General features: G+C 43.2%; 1 protein-coding gene across 1 annotated transcript; it reads right to left on the minus strand.

The window, feature by feature from the left end:
* Positions 1-1,593: 1,593 nt before the first annotated feature.
* On the minus strand, positions 1,594-3,094 carry LOC117549640 (protein ANTAGONIST OF LIKE HETEROCHROMATIN PROTEIN 1-like). The gene is made up of 3 exons (XM_034221697.1): positions 2,979-3,094; positions 1,844-2,431; positions 1,594-1,711 (listed from the first exon to the last, which is right to left on the minus strand). Exons 1-3 carry the CDS (start codon positions 3,092-3,094, stop codon positions 1,594-1,596), a joined length of 822 nt encoding a protein of 273 aa, XP_034077588.1.
* Positions 3,095-9,602: the final 6,508 nt, after the last annotated feature.

Raw genomic sequence — 9,602 nt, forward strand, 5'->3', positions numbered from 1 at the left:
AGTAATGTAGCATAATAACATAATATATATTAATATAATAATAAAAAAACATTATAATAAGCATAATATATAACATAACATATAATACATGCACAGCTATCAAGCATAGACAGTATATTTAGCCAGCTAGTAATGTAGCATAACATATAATGTATATTAATACAAAAATATTATATATAATATAATAAGTATAAGCATAATATATAACATATAATACATGCAGAGGGTGTCGTTTTTCTCATACTGATATTCTGAACAATCTGTGCTGTTGTATTTGCTGTAAAGTGTCTCTACTGTAGGCTAACTTTATTATATGTACAGCACTTTGGCTCGACCAAAAATCGTTTATAAATGTGCTATATAAATCAAACTTGATTTGATTCACAGCTATCAAGCATAGACAGTATATTTAGCCAGCATGGAATGTAACATAAAAATAGCATTCATTAATGGAGGAATAATTTAGTAAATTCAAGAAATTCACTTTATTATTTATTAACTTTATTATTTCATTTCATTTTATTAGATAATGTCTGCAAGAAGAGATGGAAGAGTCTGAGGGACAGGTTCCGCAAGGAAAATAATATGGAGAAGGAGGCCAAAAGAAGCGGGGCAGGGTCTGCAGGTGGGTACAAGCCCTGGCGTTTCATGGCAGTGATGGGGTTTTTAACCCCATTCATCATAGACCGTGAGACGTCCAGCAATGTCCCCCGGCAGACCCTGCCTCCATCCACCCTGGTGGCAGAGGAAGAGAGCCAGGTAGACAGTGAGTCAGCCAGCCAGTCCACCAGCCAGTCCGCCAGTCAGCCAGCAGCAGTCAGCCAGGAGGAGAATGCTGAGGTCCGGGGCAAAACACGGGGGAGGGGGAGGGAGATGTCCCAGTTTGAAAGAAGTCTGCTGTCTGCTGTCAGCAATTACCCAGCAATTGCCCAGCCAACCCCACCAGTGGTGAAGGAGGACGAGGACTTGCAATTTTTTAAGAGCCTCTTGCCCACCATGAGGCAGATGACAAGGGCACAGAGGGCAAGAGTCCGCCTCGGGGTACACTAAATAATTTTTGACGTGGACCAGCAGAACAATTTATAATTTTATAATTTTTTCACACATACTGATCCACATTACATTTTTTTACACTCATCACTCATCACACACACTTCACTCAAATTCACCAAATAAAACATTATTTCAAGTATGTTATGGCTATACTGTGTCTTCACTTGTTCATGTGGTTTGTCAGTTGCAACATACCAGAAGCTTCATGTATGTCAGTATATATAATGTGCTTTCTTCTGTAATTGGTCATGTGAAAACCTATTGAAATTATGAGTGGTTTATCAGTAAAAACAGGGCTGAAAGAAAAAGGTTGTTAGTCATATCATGATATAATAATATCAATTCAAGAAACATGTTTATTAGGAATGTTTGATTTTAAAATGGCTCATTTGGAATATTTGCTCTTTAAAGAAAATGGGTAGCTCTTAAAAGAGCTTTTGGTTTGGAGGAGCCATGGTGACCCTACACCACTTTATGCTGCCATGACACTACACGCTCCTCATTCAAATAGGAGCAGAAGGTCTCCCGCAGTTGGATGGATCAGCGTGTGGCGTTGTTTGAGCCCATCATAGGTGCATCGCGCAGGGTTGGAGCTTCATCACTCGACTCTGCGACGACAGGGACGACAGGTGTGCGTGATGACCTTTCTATTGTCTTCCTGCGGAGGAAGTTGTGCAACACACAGGTGGCCTTCACACACAACTCTGTTACCTCCGGGCTGGTGGTGATGACACACCGGAACATTCTCCACTGAGATGAGAGGATGTCAAACGCACATTCAACCACCAACCTGGCCCGGCTGAGGCGGTAGTTGAACAGCCTCCTTTCACGCGTGAGCTGACGTCCAGGGAACGGACGCAGCAGGTTGTCCAGCAGCGGAAAAGCCTCATCTCCAACAAACACATGGGGAAGAAGGCCGAGCCGCTCTGCTCCTGGGATGACGGTATCAGGTGGTAGCTGCAGACTGCCATCTCTGAGGCTCTCTCCAAAAGCGGAATTCCGCAGGCTCCCACCGTCGCTGCTCCTTCCAAAACCTCCGACATCCACTACCCTGAAGAGGTACTCAGCATCCACGACTGCCAGCAGTACCAAGGAGGGGCTGGACTTGTAGTTGAAGTAGAGGGACCCAGAATTTGCCGGAGCCTGGATCACCACGTGCTTCCCATCAATGGCACCAACGCAATTTGGAAAGTTCCAGCGCTCCTGGAACCCAGCAGCGATGGCTCTCCAGTCCTCCGTCTGTGGTACCGGCATGGTCTCCTCGACCAGCGCGGTCCAGATGGCACCCGCAACCTCCTTGACGATGACAGCCACTGTTGCATGCCCGACCCGATAGCTGAATGCTATGGTCCTGTACGAGTCACCGGTTGCCAGGTACCTGAGAAAAAAGTAATATACAAGATTTAAAAAAAAAAAAGTTATACGCCACGCAGACACACACACCACAGACACACACATCACAGACACACACACACATCACAGACACACACATACACCACAGGCAGACACAAACACCACAGACACACACATCACAGACACACACACACACCAGACACACACATCACAGACACACACATCACAGACACACACACACACCACAGACACACACACCACAGACACACCAACATACCACAGACACACACACACCACAGACACACACCACAGACACACACATACACCACAGGCAGACACACACACACACACACACACACACACACACACACACACACACACACACACACACCACACACACACACACACACACACACACACACACACACAGGGGAGCAATACTGCGTTTACCTAGCTATCTTAATTAATGTCATTCATCTGAACTACATCACAGACTTCATTCATCCATTGCATGCATTCTCTCTCTTTATATACAGAGTCATATTAAAGAAGTAGAAATACACAAAACGTACCGTAGGCAGATGGCGAGTCGCTCGGCGGGTCCGATTGACAAACGCATACGGGTGTCTGCCTTTGCAATCAGTGGACCGACTTTTCCGAGCAACTCGTCGAACGCGTCTTTGGTCATCCTGAAGTACTGCTGAAACAGTACACCATCCAGGCGGAGCTCTTGGACAAGAACGTGGTATTCCCCCTGTTGCAGACGTTTTCTGAGTATTGTATGTACCCAACAGCGACGCACTATACGTTGCCTCCTGCGAGACATTGCATAAACCAACGCTACCGTTGCTACAAAACCGGCATCCATTTTGGCAATAGTGTAGAAGAACCGGACTTTTTTTTGCTTTGTATGCTGGGGGCGGGCGGGAGATTCCTGATTGGTTGTTGGTCGCCTTGGGCGCGAGAAAGTGCCAAGCCTCAGACACGCCCAGCTTCAAGCTTTTTCGACGCCTGTAGTGTAGACGGGCCGTTAGCCTAAGTGAATGTGTGTCAGTCTGAATTGACGCTGTTTGGTATCACAACGCTCTTATGAAAGTTTCTCTGGTATAAAATGGGTGATGTTAGCATAGCAACCGAAGCTAAACTGACTACTTGCTATTGCTATCCTATTGTGGCATAAACCGTTTTCTACAGGCACATTTTACCGGCGTATTTTTATTATGATTCTACTTGTGATAGTCGGACATGACAACCTGTGCAGCCCATGTATTGATTCCATCCAATAGCTGCTAAATAATAATACAAAACAAAACGTCTGCCTCTCTCCACAATGATCAATAACAGTGAACGGATGGTCAAAGTAAGGTACAAATAAACAGAATCACACGAAGCCTGGTTAGTGTTGCCTGACTTTATAAAGTGTGTTTATAAGCACTACTGCTTGTAGGCAGGCATGACAGTCGACCCATGTTCAGGGGAGGTGGGTTTAGTTTCCTGCACGCCTCGACGTAAGAGAGACGTAAGCGACGCCACCTCTTAGCTCCGAAGCTCTTGCCTCTAGACGGACAATTTTTTGGAGCTGGAAGTGAACCGGATTCCGGAGCTAAGAGCCGGCGCCGCTGCGGTGTGAACAGGAAAAACCGGCGCTTTTCAGGCTCCAGCTCCGAGCCGGAGCTGAAAAGGCGCTGGTGTGAAAGGGGCAGGTGGGTCTCAAACGGTTTGGTCACAAATTATTCAAAAGATTATCTCCGTGGCACACCTTTGATCATTATAGTTATAAAGAAAATAAGAGAATAAAGGGTTACAGTTATGAAGTACTATATGGCAGTAAAACTTTAATAGAGTTTAAAAGGGGAGTGATTTGTAAAATATCCATAGAGAAAAAGAAAATCTGTTTACAGTTATTTTTCATATGGGTGTTGAGAGATGTATCCATAGATCTCTTAATGTTGCTCTCAAAGTGCACCAGATTGATGCTTTTAACTTCAATATTTAAAAAAAAATCTTCCCGGGGGAGCATCCACCCGGACCCCCCTAGAGGAGGTGAGGTCCGCCCCCCACTCATAAAAATAGCACGTTACCCCTGCCTATATGCCGTGAGCTGATTATCGAGCCTTCATTGTAACAGTCGCGGGTGTACTGTGTGTTTGTGTGTGGGGAGTGTTGCAGTAGAAAATTCCACTGTAACGCCGCCGCCGCCGCCACTGTGGGCTGAGCCCCCAATGTGGGCTGAGCCCCCAATGTTTTCAGGTCCAATCCTTATGGATTCCCTGCATCTAAATTAGTCAACAAGTTGTGTTGGTGGTGTGTTTCTCCAGGAACTTGTGATCCAAGAAGCCCAGTTTGAATGACTGATCCATACATTTGAAGGCTTATCAGATCCAACCCATAATACTCAGAGACAGGAACTTACAAGAAACACGTTGAACCAGGGTTTTCCTATCGTTTTTGTTGCGTTACTTCGCTTTGGGCACCTCCACTGTGTTGCAAGATTGGCCATGTTTTAAAAAAACTATAGGGTTTTTTTCTTGGTTTTGTTCAACACATGGCTTGTGAGTCTTACCAACAATCATTTGGTTTTATCTATAGACATAATCATAGAATGCATACAATTGCTGTTGAATAACGAAAGATGAATATGAACAATGGTGGAATTCAAAATGTTATAGGTTTCTGTCTAACTAACTTATTATAACTTGATTAGTAAAACAACCCCTAGTGTATTTGTAAATGATATTCTTATGTGTGTGTGTGTGTGTGTGTGTGTGTGTGTGTGTGTGTGTGTGTGTGTGTGTGTGTGTGTGTGTGTGTGTGTGTGTGTGTGTGTGTGTGTGTGTGTGTGTGTGTGTGTGTGTGTGTGTGTGTGTGTGTGTGGTGTGATAGAAGAAACAGAAAATGGTCTCTGGTTAGATGGTCGGTGATAATTAGAGATAACTTGACTGGAGCTTCATTTCATTGCTGTGTTTGTTGACAGAATTACAGACAGATCGACATGATATTATGTAATCTTGTTTTGTTTGGGGTAAAGGGGTGGGGAGGCAGACTGTCACCCTTGGGGCAGGAAGGGGTTGACTGATTGTCCAATCACTGCAAGTGTTGTTGTCTATGCAACATTACTTCAGCCAATTGAGCGTCACTTTGCATTAATATGGTCATCCGTCTGCATGGTAACAAACAACCCAGATGAACAAAGCAGGAACAGCAATCTGGTCAAAGTCCTCCAAGGACATCGAGTCAAATAAACACACAGGAAGTCATTACAAAGTAAACGTCAAATAGTATGGGTGTAATGTAATTTTCATAGAACTGTAAAATAATAAGTGTTGTAGTTCCTACATAAACTGCAGCCTGCCAGTTATTATGGCACAATGAACCCCGACCGTGTGAGCACGACACCAATTAAAAGTAGGAGAGTCTTGAATTAATGATTATGATGAAACTGGATCATAGTTTAGGGAGAAATGTTTTCTGTTTTATTTATGTATTTGTCCTCATGTGGCTCTGTTTCAACTATTTGATTTGCAGAACTTACTGATAAGAAGAAAGCTTTACTTGTCGCCCAAGTTCAAGTTTATTTGTCATACGAACAGTAGTTATGTCGATGAACATCTTAGGTCACAGGCTTCTCCAACAGTGCAACACAATAATACAGGTAAACAAAAACATATAGTGCAAGTAAATATTAAAAAGTAAATACAAAAATAAAAATAGTTTAAAAAAAGTGAAATAGTGAAGAAAGAGTCTATAAGCTATTGGAATGATATATTAGATAAATAGATAAATAATTACTAAGTAGCAGATGAATGTTATGGATGTTGTTTCAACAGTTCAGGGGTTTAACAGTCGTATTGCCTGTGTGATGAAACTGTCTCTGGTGGTTTTTCTACTTTTAGGACCTGAAGATTTAAAAAAGGGCTATTCACGTGTACTATGAAGTTGATTTACGTCAAAAAAAATTGCTGATTTAAAATAGTCTCTTTCCCAATGTAAGTCAATGAAAAAAAGTATTTTTGCACCAGAATGATGTCATGAACTGGAATGAAAGTGAAGACCTACTGTTCGGCTACTTTTAAAAAAAAAATTCGTCCTGCGTTTTTCCTGGGAGTTTTGCCAGGACATGGGACCTTTCACAGTGGAGTGTTTACACTGATAGAACAGTAGAGGTGGCCTGCAAAGAGCCCAATGGATAATAAAGGACATGATTAAAAGGTAAAACCTATGAGATGTACACTGAACATACATCTATACATTGTATCAAACGCTTGAAATGTGATAACTTGCTGTGTATGGCCGGAACCCCAACCCCTTCTCTCGGCCTAATCTTTTCTCTGCAGCTATAATAATGTTTTACCCACAATAAAATGTGAAAAAACTGAGATCAGGCAGCGTGGGGCCAAGCCGGTGTGTGTGTGTGTGTGTGTATGTGTGTGTTAGCCCTGGGTTAGTCATTAGTGTTACAGTGCTAAAGGGAAGGAGGAAGCTAGTAGATTGTGAAGCACATTAGCTCAAGAGCTGCTGAAGCAAAAGACAAACCACACACACACACACACACACACACACACACACACACACACACACACACATACACACACACCATTAGGTGTACCTGCCCTGACTCCCCACAATAGAGGCCATTTCTCTGTTAACAAAGCGCTTACATCTCTCTCACACACACACACAGAGACACACACAGAGACTCACACACTATGTCTCAGTGAGTCCAAGCTGTAATCAGTGATGAGGATCCAAGTTTAAAGCTCATTAACTATCAGGAACCCTAGAGAGTGAGACAGAGATATTGGAGGGTTGGTGGAGGCTGTGGAGATGAAGGTGAACAGAGATTAAAGAGAGACAGAAAGAAGAAGAAGAAGAGAAAGACAGAAGGAACGAGACCCTTGAGCATACAATGTAATTACATTGGAAACGCTCCATGAAAAGTTTCAGGGCAACAACTTCATAAATATTGTCAGTCAGAGAATGTCTTGCAGATACAGTACAAGCAATCTTTATCCTAGTTATAAAAAAGCGTTTTTAATTTATAGAAGCTGTGAATGTAATTTGTGTGTATTGCTACTTTGTCTGTCCTATTACTGGCTGTACTTGTGATTGTTTACTTTTCGTTATTTGCATCATCGTATAGAATTTTGCCGTTGTGTTTACGGGGCTCTATTATGCTTTTTTGGGGGTTTTCTCTTTCCTGTAGTGTTACAGGTTTTTGTGCATGTAAATGGTCTGCAAAGGCTACAATTCCTGTGTTCCCTCCAGAGGGAGTCTCTCTACCACACACTCTCCAAAATGCCTCCATTGGACTCCTTTGTTTACTTCCGGAACATAGGGACATCACTATGAAAAACTTGCATTTCTATTGGCTAGCGCTCAAACACATTGTACGTGATAGGCTAAGGGGCGGGACATCTCTATGCAGTTGACCAATCACAGCAGAGTCGGCCAGCTAACCAATCAGAGCAGACTGGGCTCTGGTTTCAGACAGAGGGTGAAAAGAGGTGCTGCAGCACAGGCAGTAGGAGAAAAATAAAGAGCTTTTTGAACATAAAATCATGGAGACATGCACAATACTCACATCCCTTGGCAGTGTTACTGTATTTTACTGTAAAGTTCAATCAATATTCTTGTTTTCAGGTTGTAAATCATCAATAATATACATTTGACTTGTTTAGTAATATATTCTATATACTATAACATTCTCATTTATAATACTACAATACATGTTTACTATTTTACTGTTCATTTATTTTAAAATATGCAATATTTAAGATCACTGTTTGACGGATGTTTACTATACTGGCTGCTCCATGACCTTAAAAGCATCAATGCACACAGGGTTATATACAGACACAGCAGGAAACAAGTATATCATTTAATGAAATGTTATCAACTACTCCCTAATACTGCAGTTATGTCAAGCCTAATGCCTTAATTAACACAATATCCCAACAGCACAGATTGAGGAGGAGCGATTAGAGGAGGAAAGAAAAGCGGTAGTGGAAAATAAAAGGAAACAAGAAGAGGTGGAAGTGTGGGTGAGAGGGGACGAGGAGATGGAAACACCCCCCCTTTCTCTCTTGGAAGACAAACAGTATCTATCTTTCTTGCTCTCTGTGTGTCCCACATATCTCACTCGTCACTGTGTGTGTGTGTGTTTGCACGTGTTTCTTCTTTGCGTGTGAGACAAAAAACCAGGTCAACACCTGTTTTGTTAAATAATTACAAAGGAGGAGTCTCTGTGTGTGTCTGTGTGTGTGTGAGAGAGATGTAAGCGCTTTGTTAACAGAGGAATGGCTTCTATTGTGGGGTGTCGGGGCAGGTACACCTAATGGTGTGTGTTTGTGTGTGTGTGTGTGTGTGGTGTGTGTGTGTGTGTGTGTGTGTGTGTGTGTGTGTGTGTGTGTGTGTGTCTGTGTGTCTGTGTGTCTGTGTCTGTGTGCAGGAAATGGAAGGGACACTTACTGCAGCTGTAAGTAGTGGCTCTACTGTCAAACCTTAGATTATGGAATGTGTTATTAAATTAAGTAAAAACATGTTGAAAATGCATAAATGAGAAATGTAGGGCCCTTAAGGCCCGGACACACCAATCTGACAACAAAGAACTGACACAGACGGACCCCGACTGTTGCGTCGCCTCACGTCTCCTGCGTCTTGGCCATGTGTCGCACACACCGCAAAGACTTCAGCCGACGGCCAAGAAGCACGTACGAACTGCGCATGCGTGAGTGGCAATACCTCTCCTTACCAGCAGGCGGCGGGTAGTGTGTATTCCTCATTCAAAAGAGGCAACAACCGGAAGACAGACTGCGTGATACACCGAGAGAAGAAGAACAGACTGCGTGATATGAACAAACAACAAATAGCGTGTGCGTTCCATTTTCCCTCTACAGCGAGAAGCTCACGGGGCTTTCCTGAACCTGAGTCGAGAGCTGGAGTTAAATGAAATCTCAGATTTGCCTTCTTAATAGTTTGTTTGGGTCCCTCCCTTCCGTTTCGCTTCTCATGCACTGATTCGCTACTGTAGCTGAACAACCAATCAGAGTGATTTCTTTGGCCGACTGCCCGCCGAGTCAACATGGGCAGTCGGCCAAAAAGGCGTCGGGTCGGCTGAAAAGACCTGACGGTGCTGGACACACCAACGCCGATAATCGGGTTGGTGTGTCCGTACCTTTACTTAGTTTGTAATCTGT

This window comes from Gymnodraco acuticeps, unplaced genomic scaffold (assembly GCF_902827175.1).
Source record: "Gymnodraco acuticeps unplaced genomic scaffold, fGymAcu1.1, whole genome shotgun sequence".
In the NCBI taxonomy this organism is placed as follows: domain Eukaryota; kingdom Metazoa; phylum Chordata; class Actinopteri; order Perciformes; family Bathydraconidae; genus Gymnodraco; species Gymnodraco acuticeps.

What these genes read in the sequence shown, in the direction of transcription:
- LOC117549640 (XM_034221697.1), bottom strand. Translation starts at nt 3,094, where the DNA reads ATGACCAAAGACGCGTTCGACGAGTTGCTCGGAAAAGTCGGTCCACTG. An exon ending in CGACTCGCCATCTGCCTACG is followed by an intron (nt 2,432 to 2,978) that starts GTACGTTTTGTG and finishes CTTTTTTCTCAG; the next exon opens with GTACCTGGCAACCGGTGACT. An exon ending in TACCGCCTCAGCCGGGCCAG is followed by an intron (nt 1,712 to 1,843) that starts GTTGGTGGTTGA and finishes CTTCCTCCGCAG; the next exon opens with GAAGACAATAGAAAGGTCAT.